The sequence below is a fragment of the Brachyhypopomus gauderio genome, chromosome 10 (genome assembly GCF_052324685.1).
Source record: "Brachyhypopomus gauderio isolate BG-103 chromosome 10, BGAUD_0.2, whole genome shotgun sequence".
In the NCBI taxonomy this organism is placed as follows: Eukaryota; Metazoa; Chordata; class Actinopteri; order Gymnotiformes; family Hypopomidae; genus Brachyhypopomus; species Brachyhypopomus gauderio.
Window position 1 is genome coordinate 16,322,745 of NC_135220.1, and position 18,811 is coordinate 16,341,555.

General features: G+C 39.9%; 1 protein-coding gene across 1 annotated transcript; it reads right to left on the reverse strand.

The window, feature by feature from the left end:
- Positions 1-1,129: 1,129 nt before the first annotated feature.
- On the reverse strand, positions 1,130-18,616 carry slc27a6 (solute carrier family 27 member 6). Its single transcript, XM_077019982.1, has 10 exons — positions 17,984-18,616; positions 15,812-16,021; positions 11,886-12,044; positions 10,380-10,504; positions 7,828-8,022; positions 5,202-5,292; positions 4,601-4,799; positions 4,226-4,323; positions 3,130-3,260; positions 1,130-2,974 (listed from the first exon to the last, which is right to left on the reverse strand). The coding sequence occupies exons 1-10, from the start codon at positions 18,468-18,470 to the stop codon at positions 2,798-2,800; spliced, it is 1,872 nt and encodes a 623-aa protein (XP_076876097.1). The 5' UTR covers positions 18,471-18,616; the 3' UTR covers positions 1,130-2,797.
- Positions 18,617-18,811: the final 195 nt, after the last annotated feature.

Consider the following 18,811-nt stretch of genomic DNA (forward strand, 5'->3'; position numbering starts at 1 on the left):
AAAAGAAAATGTGTTTTTTCAACACATTGCATGCGTCGTTTAAATTAAAGTTGCATTTTTTAATGAAAAGACAATGCAATGATTTTTATGGTTTTAAATATATAATTATACGATAGAGAAATCTGTGCGTTCGCATAAGAACATTCTCTCAGGAATACCTGGAAAAGTAAAAATGAAATGTTTTGAATGTATTTTCAGTATTTTCGTATTATCGTATTTCGATACTGAAATAGGCAAGATTTGACATATTGACTATGCTATACTACACTGCACTACACTATTAACATTTCTACAAATAATGAATGGCACGGACGTAGTTTTGGGGGGGGACGGGGGGGACATGTCCCCCCCACTTTTTCAAAAGCCGGTTTTGGTCCCCTCCAGTTTTTACAGTTAAAACCAAATATTTAAGTAGCGACGAAGTCATGTCCCCCCCCACTTTTTAACGGTTAAAAAAACAATATCCAAATAGCGACAAATCTAGCACTAGGATCATGCAGCTCCGAGCTCCCCCCCCCCCCGCTCAACAATTTTTGTTCACAGCGCTCAACAATTTTCATTCAACCCCCCCCCCCCCCCGCTCAACAGTTCGCCACCCCAGGTTGTGTCCCCCCCACTTATGAAATCAAAACTACGTCCATGATGAATGGCCTAAATCTAAATTCCAATTGGAACTAACTAAACTAACTAAAAGCTAAAAGCTGTTCTGATGGCAGCATTGAAAGCAGAACAACACGTATTGGTCCAGACCATAATAACATGTCATTAAAAGAACTAGACGGAGCTTGTGCGCATTATCAGTACGTTTAATGTATAGCGTGGAAGTGGGAAGAAAAAGGTGGCTCGCTTCTAATGCTGCCCATTGTCACACACACACACACACACACACACACACACACACACACACACACACACACACACACACACACACACAAAGGGCTGTGTGTTCTTGCTCTCATGTTGCTGATGTCCCGAGTGTGTTTATGGCTAGTGAGGGGCCCCTGCACAGTTATTGCCAGTGCTGTATGCCTGTCTGTGTGGTTTGTCCCCTTGTTTTATGGAGAATGAAGAAACTCCACTTACACCCTCACTCCTGTTCAGTGTTCAGTGCAAACCTCACAACAAAGGATGTACATCAACTGCTTTTATTACTGCAAAAGCGTATGAATGACAGCACATCTCAATGAACATATTTACCATCATAAAATATTCAATTACATTTTTAAAACAAATATATTATTCAAGTATAATTCTCACAAACATGTAATTCACAGTATTTTTTTTGTCATTTGTAACCCATGTTAGAAAGAATTAAGTTAAAAAATCAACCATATTTGAGATAATTATAAACATTTCAGGCCTCATTATAGGGTGAAAGTCTCAAACATTTTAGCTCATCTCTCACCTAATGTAACTATATAAAATATTCAATCTGAATCACTCAGACTTGAGAGAAATGAATACTATTGAATTTACTTGTTTGTATCCATTTTAATTCTTGAAAATACTATATGTGCAGATTTAGAAAACTCAGACATTGTTTACATAGTGTGGTACAACACAGACATAGGTAATACATTTTAATCATTGTGCATTTGCATGTGCTTTTAAATGCAGTTGTAAAGTAATATTGTTTAGCTCTGAATTTCAGTAGTTTAAACTGATAATGGCTTCTGTATTTTAAAAGCAAACTCTCAACAAGTATTTCTGCTTTAACTTACACAACAGGAACATGTAGAGCTTGTGTGTGCATATTTGTCTTTGTGAGGGGTCTGCACTGACCATATTTTCATTTACATTTAGAAGATACTTTCAGTAGAGAGTAACTTTCAGTCTGAGTTATGGTATATGAGGTAGGCAAAAGTAACTTTCAGTGCCTAGATAACATGCTCGTGTCCAGACAGAGGGACTGAACCCCAGCCCCAAAGGAGAGGCAGCGCTGGTTTATCCAAGTAAATACTTTCACAGGGTTATCACAGACAGCAGCCACAGAAAACCTTCATGAACACAGGAAGAGGAGTCCATTTAAAGATACACTCTGTGGTGTAGAACAAAGTTATTGAATCAATTACTTCATCTGCATAGGAGGGCTTGAAAGCAAGTTGTTCGACTCAGTTCTAATGAATCCTCAAAATGTTGCAAAGCTGTTGTTGGGTCCTTATGTAGCCAGAAAACATTATATGTATAAACATGTACATACACTATGTATGTAATTACAGAGTGTAGCTTTAAATGTATAGGAATGCTTTGTGTCTGATTTCAGATTTTGTGCTTTCTGATGGCATCAGCTCTGTGTGTTTTCTGTGTTGCTCTCCACGGTTGGCACAGGTGGTCGGGAGATGTTGGAGAGGCGGAGTCAAGGGGAGGATGGTGAAAAGTGAAGATAAAGTAGATCGTCACGCATCATTAGTGTGAGTGGGGGTCAACCAGCCTTCTGCACAATGACAGCCAGACATCGTCTGGGGAACTGGGGGAACGGGACACCAGGTGGGCTGTTGCGTGACGGCTGACGGACCCCTCAGTCTTCTCGTCTCGATCTGTGCCAGCAATCAGTCTCACGTGCGCTCTTTGAAGGTCATGCTAGTTATTAACTCTCTAATTCATTATTAACCAAGGTCTGTCCATGTGAAATGCTCACAAAAGAGAAAGTGATTCATTATTCAGGGAGGAGTCCATCTTGGGTTGCATTCAGGGGCCATCAAATATACAACACTACTAACGAGTCAGACAGAACCGGGCCCTCTTATAGGGCCTGTTTAGCAGTATGGCTTCAGGGTTCTGCTCTGGTGGTGGTGGTCTAAAGCTTCTGCTGGCCCGCCACTATGCGTTCGTAGACAGAGTCTGAGAGGGGAACGTAGCTCTGCTCAGTGTAGTCCAGAACGTAGAGCGGGTCGGTGATGGTGGAAGGGTTGAATCCACTCTTCACCAGACGGAACTTCTGCTGTTTAAACGTGCCCGTCATCTCCATAGTCTCCTAATCAGGCGGTGAAAGAAGACAATTTGAAACGTTGGACACTAACAAGATTTTACTGCTATATTGCGATTGATATAGTCACTCTTAAAAGGACTTTAGTGCACTGATTTATTTAACATCACGTCTAACTGGACACTGAGTCGCGGGTCCGCTACCTGGATTCGAATGAAAAGAGGTCGGGCGTAGCTGGGCAGGTACGCCGTGGTGATGGAGAACAGCTTCTTCCCGTCAAACGAGCAGTCGGGCTTCACGATGACAGCTGCCATGCCCGCCCGCCCCTCGTGTCCTGCAGGGAAGTGCGGAGACGTGTTATCACATTTCCCCTTCATCCTCCTGAACTGCAAAGTTATTACCCAGTTAACTCGATCAAACATAAGGACAGTTCTGTAATCAACGGTATTATAAAAGTTAATATTATTATTACGTTGTTAATAATTTTGCACTTCTGGATTATTATTGCTTGTCCATATTGTAATCTTCAGCTTCAGATTAAATGTGCCATTTGTAATCAGTAATATGAGTACTGAGAGGACAAAATCCTTTTAATAAACCTTTGGATAGCATAGGATATTTTGTATGATTTTGCAAAGGCCCCCAGTGGCCTAAAATGTAAGAAATGTAAAAACTTCTGGTGTAAAAAAATGTGTATAATCACTAAATTAGATACGGTAAACTTTTATTGATTGCAATTGAGTGAGCATGTCCTGGTCTTATTGATTACCTGGACTGGCATTATATAAAAATTTAAAATATATTTGTCACGGTACAGACGCCCCCTGCTGGCCTCCATCAACAGCAGCAGTGTTTATGTCCATCTCAGTGTTTATGTCTGTCCAGTCCTGCGTTGTGCTCATCCCTCAGGTGGGCGTGGCCCATTAGTGAATTCGCCACCTGAGGGTCATTGTGTGTCTATATATGTTTTGTCTGTGTACCAGTTGACTGCTGGATACTGTTTCCTTCATTTGGATTAGTCACAGGTTTTTGAATTGGTGCACTTTATTCCATTAAATCACCATTAATCCTGAGACTTGCATGATCGCTTCCTTATTCCTGCACTTCCCTCGCACGTCACAATTATAAAAATACAGCGGCACTTGGATAACAGAACTCAGCATATAGCACACGGCTCATTTCACTGGCTTACTAGATGGCATATATTTCAACTTCTTCGTTTTTACCCATTCTCTCTTTCTGTATATGTGAATATGAAGTGGTGTTTTCTTGCTGCAAGGTCACGTTTAAACCAAGTACCTGGAACCTCCACGCCATACACATTGACTTCCTGAATAAAGTCCAGCAATCCCAGAACCTCTGCCACCTCAGTAGTGGCCACATTTTCACCTTTCCATCTGAAAATTACATCATCCATGTTAACACAACTGTAGTTGTATGATCTGACCAGAAAATGACAGTTTCTAGTGTCAGATTTAGCCTGCCTCAGAAATAAGATTATAAAGATGGGTTTGATTATGGATTGTCTTAATCAGACACAAAACATGGTATCAAGTTTGTTTTGAAGCACAAAGGCATCTTCACAGAGGCAGTCTTGATCCTGAACAAGTGATCGGACTCTTCGGAGTGCTGAAATTCTCTTTACCAACATACAGGGTAAACCTCTCCACCTACCTAAAAGTATCACCAACTCTGTCCTTAAAGCTGATAAAATCCTCGTGGTCTTCAACCATCAGATCCCCTGTGTTGAAGTACGCATCTCCTTTCACAAAAACATTCCTTAAGATCTTGTTCTCAGTCAGCTGTTTGCTCCCAGCGTACCCGAAGAAAGGACTCTGGGAGGCGATCTTAGACAGCAGCAGTCCCATCTCGCCTGGGGAAAAAACATGAGATTTACACGACGACTCCACTGGGGGAACAACTACTGAGGTGTTTAACTCTGGGGTTCTTTGATTCTTTGAGTCAATGGAAAATTAAAAATATTTTCATATCAGAAAGGTGCACTGAAGTTGTTGCTGGAGAGTGAAGTGGTGCATTTACAACCTAAACAAAAAATAAATTAAAAAATAAAATAAAATACCTGACAGAAATTTTCAGCAGTACAGTATCTAATTAAATATTTCCATCTAATTTGAATATATGAAAACAACCAAAAAGTTTCACTCCTTTTGTTATGTTTTGTCCAAATTAGGTATACTGGATAGGCATTGATTATTATTTAAAAAAATTGATTTAAATGGATAATAAATAAATAAATAAATAATTGTCTTTTTACCTTTCTTCACATGCTGACAGAAGCCTTGTTCGTTTCTCACTATTTCCTCTTTCACCATGTCATACTGCACCAAGTCATACTTAAACAGAAGCTGCAGAACACAACAAAACACAAAGGGTATTTCTATATGGGCCAAAAATAGCAGTGTTGTTCATATGTTATAGTTTTATGGAAATTACACTTGGAAAAAGTGGGATTGTCACAAGACCCTTAAATGTGCAGCAGATGGCGCCAATGGGTCTCAGATTTTTTCAAGAAAATTGCAAATAGGTGCATACATTTACTATCAATACCCTTATTAATACGAGATAGATGTATTGGTTAGATTATTTGGACTATTACAGGCAGTATATCACTACACTACTACACTCAATTTGCTTTTTTTTTACCATGATACCATGTTAATTTACATCACTGATCAACAATAATTTAGCTAAAATACTTATCATGCATTTTTGCATTGTGAATCAAACAATGTTCTCATTTCACACATAGCAGTTTTGTTCCATACACAATTTGTATGTTACAGAAGTAAACTTCTACATATTTAAGTTTAATAACAGCCTCAATTATGAATAAATAAGACATTCTTAAATAAAAATATCACTGTGTGATAGGAGCATTCTAGAACCAGATTTTTTTAGCTTGTGAAACAACTTGTGTTTCCCAGTGTATTAGATAATACAGATGGATGTCATGAATCTCCATGAATCTCCACGAAATTCCAACTCCCAGAATTCCACTACCTGGCTTACCTGACCCTCCTCTACTCATTACTAAGACTCCACACATATATAAATAAATATATATGGACTCTTCCTCTGAAACTTTGCAAAATTGCAAAATATTGCCGAATTCTAGTAAGTACACCGAGCGGATTCATTCTGCCTTTTGGATTGCCTGTTTACTCTGATCTGGTCTGTGCTTTTTTTGTTCTATGATTTTTCAGACTGCCCCCATGGTATTTCAGATTGTGCCCTCTCGTAATCTGTGTTTGTGAACTTGGACTGTGCTTTGACTTTGTTTCTGGATCATGCTTTGGCTGGCCTGTTCTCTCACTGGTTTGACCCTGTGCCTGTTTGACAACAATTAAACCTCTAACTTTAAATCTGCATCTGTTCACTCGGATACAAAAAAAGCACCTTCATGAGAACATTTGGCCTTCAAAGTGTTTTTTAGCAGAAACAGTGGCAAGAGGGATCATGTCAGCCCACACAGTTCACTTGAGTTCCCCTCCTCATTACATGACATTATTTTATGTGTAAATAAGACTGAAATTCTACACAATAAATGATCTGTTAAATTAAAAGATAAAAAAAACTTTGACGTCTACTGTTACGGTGTTTCTTAAAACAGTAATGCCCTTTACCCCATGTGCAGTGTCTTCCAGAATAGCACCTATGGTTTCCAGGACTACATGTAACCATTAGTCCCTTTACATTTCACATAATGGAATCCAACAAGTTAATGAGATCTTTGATACTTGTATTGCTTGTCCTTATATACTGTATCTGTCACATCTCAGAAAAGACATAATGGTACACTCTTAAAAGCAGAAACATCAGGAGAAACAATAATCTCTTCATATAATAATAAAAATGTGATTCACTGATTAGTAAACACATTCACCATTGCCAAACTATAACTAGTACTCATTTCATGCAGACATTTTCATAAACACCAATAGCCACCACACAATCAGGAGGACTGTTGTACTGGAACAGTGTCTATTCAACGAGCACAATAGATGTTTTCATATGCCATAAACCACGCTTCAGACACCTCTGTCTCAATATGTCCATCTGGCCTCTCCCCTAATTTCTGGACTAGTCCCATTTTATTCTTCATCTGATTTATGCTTGTAAATGATTTTTTTTAATCTAGAGAGCGTGTTGTGATTTTATTTCATGGTTTCGCTGTAGAGAGCTTTGTTATAACGCATGAGAACTTGACATCTGAAACTGCCTTTTAATTTCAAAGACACTGACACCAGATCAGCTGCCTGATTAATGGACTCTGAACATCTGAAGTTGATCAAATTTACATTTGAATTGAGTCACATTGGTGATACGGTGCTGCAGAGATACGGTGTCCTTGAGTTAATGAGGGACTAAGGTCCACTTGTCCAAAACCTCAAAAATGAAACACTCTGTAATTCATAAGTTTTCTGCTTCTGTCATACCCGTTTAATGGCCCATACATCCTGTTTGAAGAGGATGAAGTCATAAAAAATAAAAGGAAGCCAGTAATGGCAGCTGTGGTGTTTGGAGACCAGTATGGCTCACAGACTTTACGCTCAGACTTCTGTGCCTGCAAAGATGAAACTGCAGTACGTCCAGTGTGATTATGATTTTTATTCAGTAAAATTTCTGTTGTCTATCTATTTAGTTACGTATTTAGGCCTAAATGGCCTAAAATGACCTAAATGAAGATTTTTGAATTCCTCATGGTCATCATTTGGAGTAAGGCTAACCACTTTAGTACAGAATCTATTCAAGCATTTAAGAAGTCTGTCTGCTACTGATGCTAGTAATGGTGGGCCTCAATGAGGACAGATGCACTCTAACTCTAAATGCATATGTGAACATCCGAGTCAACCATTCAGACTCAGAAAGCCCAGACTCACTTTGTAAAAGAAGTTGGAGCGGCCCACTGCTCCGATTTTGCCAATGTGGTTCATGAAACAGAGGTTCCCCTCCGTGGAGCCGTAGAGCTCGCACATGCGGATCTCCCCAAAACGCCGGTGGAAGTCTCTCCAGACATCCTGGCGAAGGCCGTTCCCCACACCTATACGCACTTTATGATCCTTCTCATTCTCAGCCTGGTGAGGACACACACACACACACACACACACACACACACACACACACACACACACACACACACACACACACACACACAAACACACACACACAAACACACAAACACACACACACACACACAAATCAAAGAATAGAACATTGAATCCTAATCCTCATATACTTTTACAAATAAATATATTCGTTAGTCAGTTTAAAAGAAGCTCATCTAGATCCTACAGCATATACCTTTGGTAATTATCTTGTAACTTAACCATTAATTAGAAAGTAAACTTCCAACTACATATGAAGCTTTATTTTGAGATTTCAACCAGCAATCAGATCAGGAGCCTTTGTTTGAACAACTTAAACCCAGCACTTCCTGTTCATGTCTGCCCATGTGGTACAGAAATTCTTTGAGGACTACCTAATTAATAAAGATCAACAATAAACAATAACAAGCAAAAGCAACAGAGACCTTATTTACAAAAAGCCCGCATACACATAACTAAAGGAAAACAGAAAACTATACGTAGACACTGTTCTCTACAGGTTTCGAAACATTTCTCGCTGGTGGAAGCATCAGCAAGGGAATGTGAGCATGGATGTTTGTGGTTCCTTCTGATCACCCGCAAGGAAACAAACACACGGAAGAAGTTTTAATAGGGCTCCTCAAGTCTCAGTTGTCTAATAAGTAAGTATGTGACAGATTGTTTTTTACATTTTCATCATGGCAATAATTTCACCGCCTTTGGAAGGACATGTTTGGGGGGGGGGTTCACTATATGAGACATCTACATCTTGGGAGTCATATTAACTATTAACATCTGCTAATAGAACATTTAAATCTGCCCATCAACAACTAACAGGGCCTAAAGTCTCTCTGCCTTTTAATCACATATGCAAATGTATTATTATAGGTCTTTTAAAGACATATTAGATATATGTTCTGTCCTGTAAATGAAACACAGACACAGCTATCACACACATATTACTATACGTGACAGCAGGTGGGGGACTCAGTCACAAGTAACTAAAACACTTTGTAACTGACTCAGTTCTCCCACCCTGCATTTTACCTGCCGGCCAAAAGTCCACTCAACAGGTTGACGTGATTATCAATCATATACATGAATGTCACGCCTTATTCTCTCTGTCTGCAGGCCACACTCTCTGGGTTTAAGTCTGTAATCCAACTTGGCCAGCAGACCCAGTTCCTGTTTATGCTGAAATACCTGCGCACCAGGTTCGTCGGGCGGGGTCACCGTCTGCTCGCTGGGACTGCACCACTGCAGCCAGCACACGGTTAAGAGCTCACACACACATCCACCCTTCCCGTTCACAGCACACACACATTCCACCGTGACAATGGCAGCTCCCCCTCCTTACCAAAGCACAAACGCAGGCTTAAACAGAGGCTGCTGAAAAATATTGGCTACATGCTACTATGAGATTTTTTTCCCCTTTTACCGTCACTCAAACAGTAAACAAATAAGGCTCTTGTTCGGAAGGCTGAGGTGTAAGCGTCCCCTCATGGGAGGCCTACCCTGTTGCTTTCTCGTGCGCAAGCGAGGTGAGCACCGTGCGTGCTCTACCTGCACGACGACTGCGTGTCTCAGTGTGCCTCAGGCTGTGTTTGTGTTGTGTGTGAACCACAGGGTAGGTGGACCGGGCGGACGGCGGCGCTGGGGAGGACAGTTAACTGGCAGGGACAAGGGGAGCTTTCAGAGAGGTTGTTCGCTCGCGGAGAGTGACACTGGAGACAGAGAGAGACATTATGTGGTGAGCCAGGGTCACTTCAACAGAAGGCCCTTTCTGTGAGAGACCCCGCACTGAAGGCACGGGACAGGGAGTAAGGGAGAGGGTGTGGTGTGCCGTCGCAGATTGAGCTTCCCGGTGTGACACTTCCCGCACACAGTCTTACGCACTATTACTGTGCAGGATGAGTCAACTTTTAATGTAGTGACATTAATGTGTCGTTAATTAGGGCTTCTGAGGAAATAGTCATGGTCATGACCTGCCTAAAGACCTACATGATGTCATAATGTTCAATCCTTCGACTTGGATCGGTTTCTAGATCACTCTAACCATCATTAGCAAGATAAATTGTGAAAATGAATGCTGAAACCTTTCTTAGCAGACACGCTACGGAAATCTAATTATGACCTTCTAGAGTTTGAGTCTATTGTAAATTGTAAAATGAATATTTACATAAATAACATAATATAATGTCCAGTTCATAAAATTGTTAGAATAATTATGAGAAACATAAAAAGACCAAGGGCTCATTGATACAGATTATGTGTATTCCAGATCCTTTGTAATAAAGAGAATTGTAGCACCTGGTTACAATTTACACAGGAAATAATCTGGCCGGTACCTGGGGCTGATTGCACAGATAACGGCATAGCTCTCCGATATACTGGAAGATAGTGACATCATACTTTCTGCAGTCATTCCAAAACTGTGAGGCAGAGAATTTCTTCTTCAGAACACATGTTGCACCTATAGGATGAACACAAATAAAGAGTGTGATAAACACGTAGCATATTTGCTTTCGGAAACACATGATGCAAGGCTAATAAAGTCACTCCGATGTACACACTGCTCATATACACGCACACTAATGTAGTCCATTTAGCTCTGTGAAGTGTAACCAAGTATATTTCAAAGGGCAGATGCCACAGCTTTTCAGAACTTATAATCAGTTATGTGGTCCTGGGATCTCAATGGACAGATGTGCGCAGTGAGGTTCAACAGCACCAACTATGTCCTACATTTACTGGAAACAGGGTAAAGAAGACATTAAAGTCAGTGGCCTAGACATACGAGTTCACTGTAGGTCAGTTACCTTTTGCCAACAGTATGAACCTTTGAACCTGTATACTGTATGTAGATAACGCAAGCGGGGTTACTAGGGTGTGTTACTCATTTTGAAACTTAGATACATTGGGCCAAATCCATAAAACCTACCACCAGATTTAATGTGACATTAACTTTATATAGTTCTGTGGTAAAATGTCTTTAATATGCATGCAGTGCTTTACATGGCCAGTTTAGTGCAGGTTTCATGTGATACATGAGCAAATTTACCGTCATAGTAACATTATGAATAGGAATTTAATACCATGTCAAGCATGGCATTGTATGTATTTATGATTTTTATGAACTTTTATCTGGCCATTATCACTAAGTACATAATGTGTCAAGCTGTGGGACAAGGGTGCATCGAGTGAGGACATGGAGAGTTCTGCCTTGAATATAAATATATTGACCATGCATGCTAAGGAGGAATGTGCTGATAATTTCTAGCTATCCACATACAACAATTCTGTCAATAGTCAGTTACTTTATGAGCATTTTAAAACAGCTGAAACAGGTCTCAGGTCTGGTCTATTTGAGTTAGGCCTGCTGTATAAGACAAGTCAAGCTACCCAAGTACGATGGGTTCCATCTCGTGTCTTGGAACTCTTAAGGTTCCTTCATCCACCCAGGGACGACTCCTTGCTGCTGTGGTCACTGTCTTGTTCATTAGGGTCCTGGAGCCATGCATTTGTAAAGCTTCTGTAAAGCTGTTTGTAAAGTTTTGTGACGTGCTGTAAAAGGTTCTATATAAATAAATGTGACTTGAACTGACAATCAGAGAATGCCAGTGTAAGAATTAACTGCCAACACTTTCGAACACTGAAAAAGTTCAATTATGTGTTTACCTTATGTAAACAATCTATTTGACTGATTAAACATCAGAATTAAACAATAATTTTAATTTTTGCCCTTTTAATTTGATAGAATTTGAGACATCCAGGATGGATACTGTACTCATCAAAACCTAACTAACTTCCCTTATGAACTTCTTGCAAGACGTAATGTGGTGTTGAAGCATTACCCATCTTTAGCGTGCCTCCGATGCCAATGAGAGAGGCTGCACTGTGGTACAGAGGTAGTGGTGTGTAGATCACATCCCTCGATGTGCCACCATATGCCCAGAATCCAGCTGCTGCCTTCAGAAACTGCAGATGGGAAATGACTGCAGCCTTGGGTAACCCTGTAAAAGTTAGACATAAGAAAACCAATGAATGGACACTATATCACAGCTTAGAAGATCTATTTTAGAAGATGTGTATTAGAAACATTCTGATTGTTTTATGGCTTAGATCCCATACACTAATATAGAATAAATTGATTAGGTTTGTTCCAAACTAGTTAAAATGTAACTAGTTTTGAGCATATCTGCAGGGCCCATATTGAGCACATATTAAGGATCTCCAAAAGACAAGAAAAAAATAGAATCAAATAAAGCACCATTGTGCCAACAATGATCCCCAATGTGGGACATGGTGACATAAGACCAAACTTTATGTTGATAAAAAATGAAAAGATAGATTTTACGATAATATCAGCCTCAAATGAATAAATCAGTAATATGGGCATTTGGTTGCCTGTAGCAACTCTTCTCAAAGACTCAGAACCTCTCCAGAGAGACGTTTCCACACAATGACTATGTCATGTCAAAAGAAGACAAATTCTGTGTGAAAATAATGTTAATAAAAATGACACATTACAGACACATTACTGCTTTGAAAAGGCTAATTCATGCCCATGGCATTATTACAGCGTTGACATAATAGAAAGAAAAAAAACTTTGAAATGTATTCTGATTTATTGTGTTATAAAGGGGTTGCAACATTTTTTTCATGTATTAGTTTATTATCCTCATCATATTCCCTTGAAGAAAATAATTCTTCAATTACAATTTTGCAGACAACTGGGTTTGGTTATTGTTATTGTTGTTTTGTTTGGTGATTAGGAAGCATCCCAGAAAACCACAGAACTGAGATGTGAGTGTTTTCTGTCACAACCAAGCCTGGAATGTAAGGCCTGCAACTAACTTGCATCTCCAAATTACTCCCAGGAAGGGCCTTCAAATGATTAAAAATAAATACCTCTTAACAGGCAGTATGAGTTCAACCCTCAACAACTCCTACTAGGAGTAGGAAGCACTCTTATAAATGACTTCCTTCGTCAGCTATATTTTCAAGCTGTAGTTCAAATGATCAATTGCTTAGACATGATAAAGATCCTGCTTGGGTTCTGCAGTATCTTCCATAGTGGGTTTCTTTCTGCTCATGGGAGTGAATGTTCAGCTTTAAGTAACTTTTGTCCAAAATATACTCAAACAATAACAATAAGGACAACAGAGCCAAGGCCAGAGATCAGCTGCAAACATTTTGTATAAGAATAGCCCAAAGTCCATCTCCACAACACTGGGCCTCACGTACGGGGTTTTACATTTTGCAACAAACTTGCATTGTGACTATAATATAGTCCCTACATTTTTATAAGGCCCTTGTAATTTGAAATCCCATTTCTACAATGCAGGGCTCTAAAGTGCGACTTAATTTCTCAATGGTAAACTTACTAAAAAAATTTGAAGACCAGCCGTTCGAGAGAGAAAAAAAGACTGTATGACTGACAGTCTCCCTGTGGTTCAACAGACAAAAATTAGGCCCATATTATGGCCTAATCCAATCAGAAATAGTAAACCCCCGCATACACGTGTGTTTACATTTACATTTTAGATTTACATGGTGGCTTTTAGCAGACGCTCTTATTCAGAGTGACTATCAAAGTGCTTTACTATCTGTTCACAGGATGCATGATAGAAAGGTCCGAATTCAAGATCCCCTTGAGCCAGACTACTACTAAACTACAGGAATCAATGCTATTACTCAGTATTGCAAAATAAATGTGGGCTCAAACTTACACAAGAATAAAAAAAAGGTACCTACAAGTGCAAATAAACATAGGCATAAATAAACATACAATGTAAAGTACAAGGACAACAGGTGCTATCTGTTGTATTAGTGATCATTTTGGACAGTCATGGCCTGGTGGTAGGGAACTGGTCTTGTGACTGGAGGGTCGTGGGTTTGATTCCCAGACCTGAGGCCATGACTGAGGTGCCCTTGAGCAAGGCACCTAACCCCAACTGCTCCCCGGGCGCCGGGCTAGGGCTGCCCACTGCTCTGGGCACGTGTGATCCACAGCCCCCTAGTAATCACTAGTGTGTGTGTGTGTGTGTGTGTGTGTGTGTGTGTGTGTGTGTGTGTGTGTGTGTGTGTGTTCTAACTGCACAGATGGGTTAAAAGCGGAGGACAAATTTCGATTGCTGTATAAAAATCACAATTGACAAAATATGGCACATTTACATTTTTACATCATTTAAGTAATCAACACACAGGTGAGTTTTCAGTCTACATTTGGCTAACAGAAGATTGTTAGTCAAGATTTCACCTCAGTCATGGCCTAGGGCCTGGGAACTGAACCCACAACCCTCCAGTCACAAGACCAGCTCCCTAACCACCAGACCATGACTGCCCTATGGCTGTCTGGAGGACTTCTCCACAGTCCTGGACCGGATTCATTACAACAATATTACGTGTGCTGGTGGTAGATATTTTGTTCATATGAATGGTGGTTAGCTGTGTAGCCCACATCATTTTCAGAAATGGTGTAAACACTGAGCTTGCAAGAGATGGAAGAGAATTTTGTAGAAATTGCCAGAATGTTTAAAAACAAGACCTACCTCAGCATGTTCTGTCTTAAGTTTGTGTCAGTTTTGCTATCTAACACATTTATTAAATCTCTTGAATGTTGTTCCAGAACACCCTGCACCTTGTACACATTATGCTGGTACTTTCTGTCTCAGCTGCAGTTTATGAAAGAGGGTTATCTGCATAGAAGATGAGCAAATCAGACACTAGAGCATCCCTTCATTCACACACAGTGGAATAACTTGAATAACTGGAGTAACGGAGAATAGAGAGTGTAGAGGGGCCAAATCTGGAAGATGTTGATACTAAAGAGAATAAGCTAGTTGAGCCAAGGCCAAATATTAAGAAGGTCAAACTACAGGAGTTGACCGTCCAAGGTGCATGTGACTGCAATGGAGGATAGTCCATAAGACATTGAGCCATGAGATGTTCAGTTTGAAGCTCTTAAAACACTTACTTAAAATATGTACTTTACATTTTCTTTTTATTTTATTTATCTTGAGATGTATTAAGTTTCAAGTTTCAGCTCAGGGAAGCACTTTAAGCACCAACTCTTTTCCGGTAAGTTATCATTCATATAGCATTGAGCTTCATATAAATAACTTTATGTTGACCAAAGTGTTAGTTAATCATTTACAAGTCCATATTGTCTATATGAACAGCATTTTTTTTAAGAAAGCGAACCTGCAAAACTGTTAAATGTGATGAGGTCAATTTTTTGGGTGTAGCTAACATTTGTGCTGGTGTACCTAAGAAAAAAAATTAGGCGCACCAGTGCAAACAGTGCCAAACATTAGTGTAGAGAATAGAAAACTTATCTGTAGGCATGGGGTCATTTTTACAATGACTAAATAACCTAACCATGTTTGTACAGGTCCCAGTGATTCACAGTTACTAGAAGATCTTATTACCATACCAGACAGTGAAGTCATGAAATATTCTACTCCTATATGAGATGCTGAGATTAAATTAAGGGATTTGTTTGTTCAGTTTCCTAGCAAGACAAATAAAATTATTATTTAGTAAGTATGAACATAATTAAGGGCAATTACAGTACAGTACAAATTGTCAGCCAGACGACGCCCAACATGTCTTACCAAATCTCAACCCAAAGTGTGGGAGTCTGAGTTTGCATCAGAAACTGTGTCTCATTACGAAAAATCAATAAATATCAGGTGACCCGCAGCTTCATATTTAGACCAAAAACCAAATGATTCCGATTGGCTGCCTATTTGTTTGTCGGTTATTTGTGACGTACCAGTGGTCCCTGATGTGAAGATGTAAAGTGTGGGCGTCTTGAGGGAGGTGGCAGCTCGAAGCTGTGCTGATACAGGCTCATGTGAGGCCTGCTCCACCTTGTCCAGCAGGGTGTGTATCCCACGGTAGGAGACCTGCTGCTTCATAGCCCACACTGAGATACTGTCCTCCTGGAGATTAGGCAGAATGTCCTCCAAGCTGTCCAGCAGGTCTGTAACAGAACATGCGCAGGCATGTGATTTTTTTTTTAAGGCTAGCATGTTAACATACAGGCTAACATACTGTACGTGAACACCATACATGATGTCTATACTACATGCGGTACCTCTGATAAATACATGACCTGGATAGCTATTTAACAGGAGCAGGTGTTGAGGAGTGTATTGTATAAGATATGATCTTGTGAAATATTATTTTACTCATAATCTCTCTTTCAAAATGTTTTTTTAAAGTAAGTAGAGACATTGATACAAGGTTATATTTGAAAGCAACCACATTCACTCCTACTCAGTCATACTTCAAGCTGACATGCTGCAAAAACAAGTTAAAAATCTGAATTTCCGCAGGCTACACTGGGTTTATTGTATGATTATAAAGTATAGAATTTAATATCATATATTCATGTAGAAAAGGAATAAACAACTTCTATGTTTTGGGGTGAAAACTTAAACCACACACATAAGCTCTTTCAGATCCAACACCCAGAACTGCACACATCATGTGTAAACCTACCCCCACCCTCCATGTGTTTCCACACATCAGGCTGGAACGTAGCCTACCCACAGATTATATTCTGTTCAACGCATATACGTAGAAGCTACAATGTATGTGCTTAGAAAAACATTTACCTCATGGTGTTGACCACAAGCTTCGATCAAGGGGATAAAAATAGAATGAGGAAAAATGCTTGAAAATTCACCAGAAAACATACGCAAAGTTAACTCCCACTCGGCTGTCTTTATAGTGTGTGTTGGTGGCGCTATTTGCCTCCTATTTTGGCATTAACCCCAGGCTTGTATTTCCTGAACAGCAGGCCATTTCACCTGTCCTGCTGGTGCAATGGGAGGACATATATGAAGGATGATGTACAGTTTGTAATTAAAGAGCACAAATCTCTGCTGTTTCTTAGGAATATTTATTAGAAACACCATGTTGGAATGCAGCAAGAGTATATATAGGCCTATATCTCATCTGTTGCCATACACAATTACACTGTTTGTAAGTTTGGCCTCCAACTCTTCATCACTGCAGCTGATGCATATAGTTTTGGTAAACTCAGCTGTGAAAATGATACGTGTAAGATCATCGGCAGGTCTGATTAGCTTACCAGCCACCACAGAGGTACTGCTATGACAGTCACCGCTGCATTGAGAATGATCTGCCCTCCAAAAATATCTAATCACACAATTAATTCCTGAAAGGTGATCCCGTGAAGAGGAAAGATAAAAGGGAGATGTTGTGATCGTACAAGCAGTAAAATGCACGAAATTTAATAAAGAGCTAATTAGCCCGAGGAGGTTTATAAATAATCATGACCACTTCTGGCAACCGTACTATTTGAACTAGTACTTATCAGTAATTTCGGAACTGGAGCCTCAATGAAGAACTTTACTGTATTCTTAATAAATTACTATTAACTATACAGAACCAACAAATATGCGAGAGACAGAAGTAGTGCTACACTGATATGACCAGATAAGACGCCTACAAGACTGTACTAGTTTATATTGTGAAAGAAAGCGGTTAGCACTAAATCAAAACAACCGCCTTAGCCGCCTCGTCTCAGATTTGACAACGCAAGGCGACCCACCCCAAACACAAAAACTAAGCTATAACAGCGTCTGGCCTCATGAAAAACCAACAAAATGAAAATTAAATGATCCATTTTTGTATTTTTGATCAAGGAAGTCCAAACTACACTGGAGCAACAGATGGGTGGAGTAACCCAACTCCTGCGCAGTTTGTAGTAGTAGCCTATACGAATGTCTTATGGCGGGCTATGGTTAAACTTGGGAATAGTTTAGTCGCGGTATTAAAAACAAAAAACCAGTCTTCGTGCATTAGACGCTGGTGCAGATAATGTTATGTTATAATGTTACATGACTGCCATATTATCGTCTTTGTCAGCTATTTCTTTTCTCGGAATTATTTCCAACACGTCACTTTTGTTTACCTGCACCAACAACCAGCAGTTTGGCTCCGCAGCAGTGGAAACAGTGCAGCAGGGACTTGGACTTGATGTTGGTGTTGAGGAAAGCCACGGCGCATCCCAGTTTGTTAAGTCCAAACCACACAGAGATGAAATCGGGTTCGTTGTTCATCAGGAGCGCCACCGTATCGCCCCTTTTCACGGCCCCGTGTTGCTCAAAAACATGAGCCACTTTGTTGCTGCGCTCGTCTATTTGTCTGTAGGTGTAAGTTACACCTTCGTAAATTAAGAAAGGTTTGTGAGGAATTCGTTGCGCTTGTTGAACGAACCTGTCTAACACGGTCACTACTTTTGAAGTTTTTTGGTAGAATTCTAACTCGGCTCCATATCTAATGATTTTAAGCAAAAACAACAGGTCTTGCCAGAAATATGGAAAACATAGACGCTGTATAATATGCACAAATAAAACACCCGTGAGAAGAGATGTTAACCATGTTACCGAGAAAAGCATGACTGCCTTAATGATAAACCAACCCGTTTACATACGCAAGAAAGGAAACACTAAAAAAATCTACTGTAATCTACTACTGAACGGCAAACATCACATCTCAAGACACATGAGTTAAATAATACTCCTGTCACGAATGCACCCAAAATTTATGAAATGTGCATCACGTGACGATTGTTGTACAACCAGCCTGAAAATGGGCGTGGCCTCCAGTGCACCATGTGTTTATCATGTTGTGAGTAGACCTGTTTATCAGAGACCTCGCCTAGAATAGCAAATTGAGAAGATATGCTATTGAAATACCCAGTTTCAATTATAAAGACTTTAGTGGCATGTCCAAACTG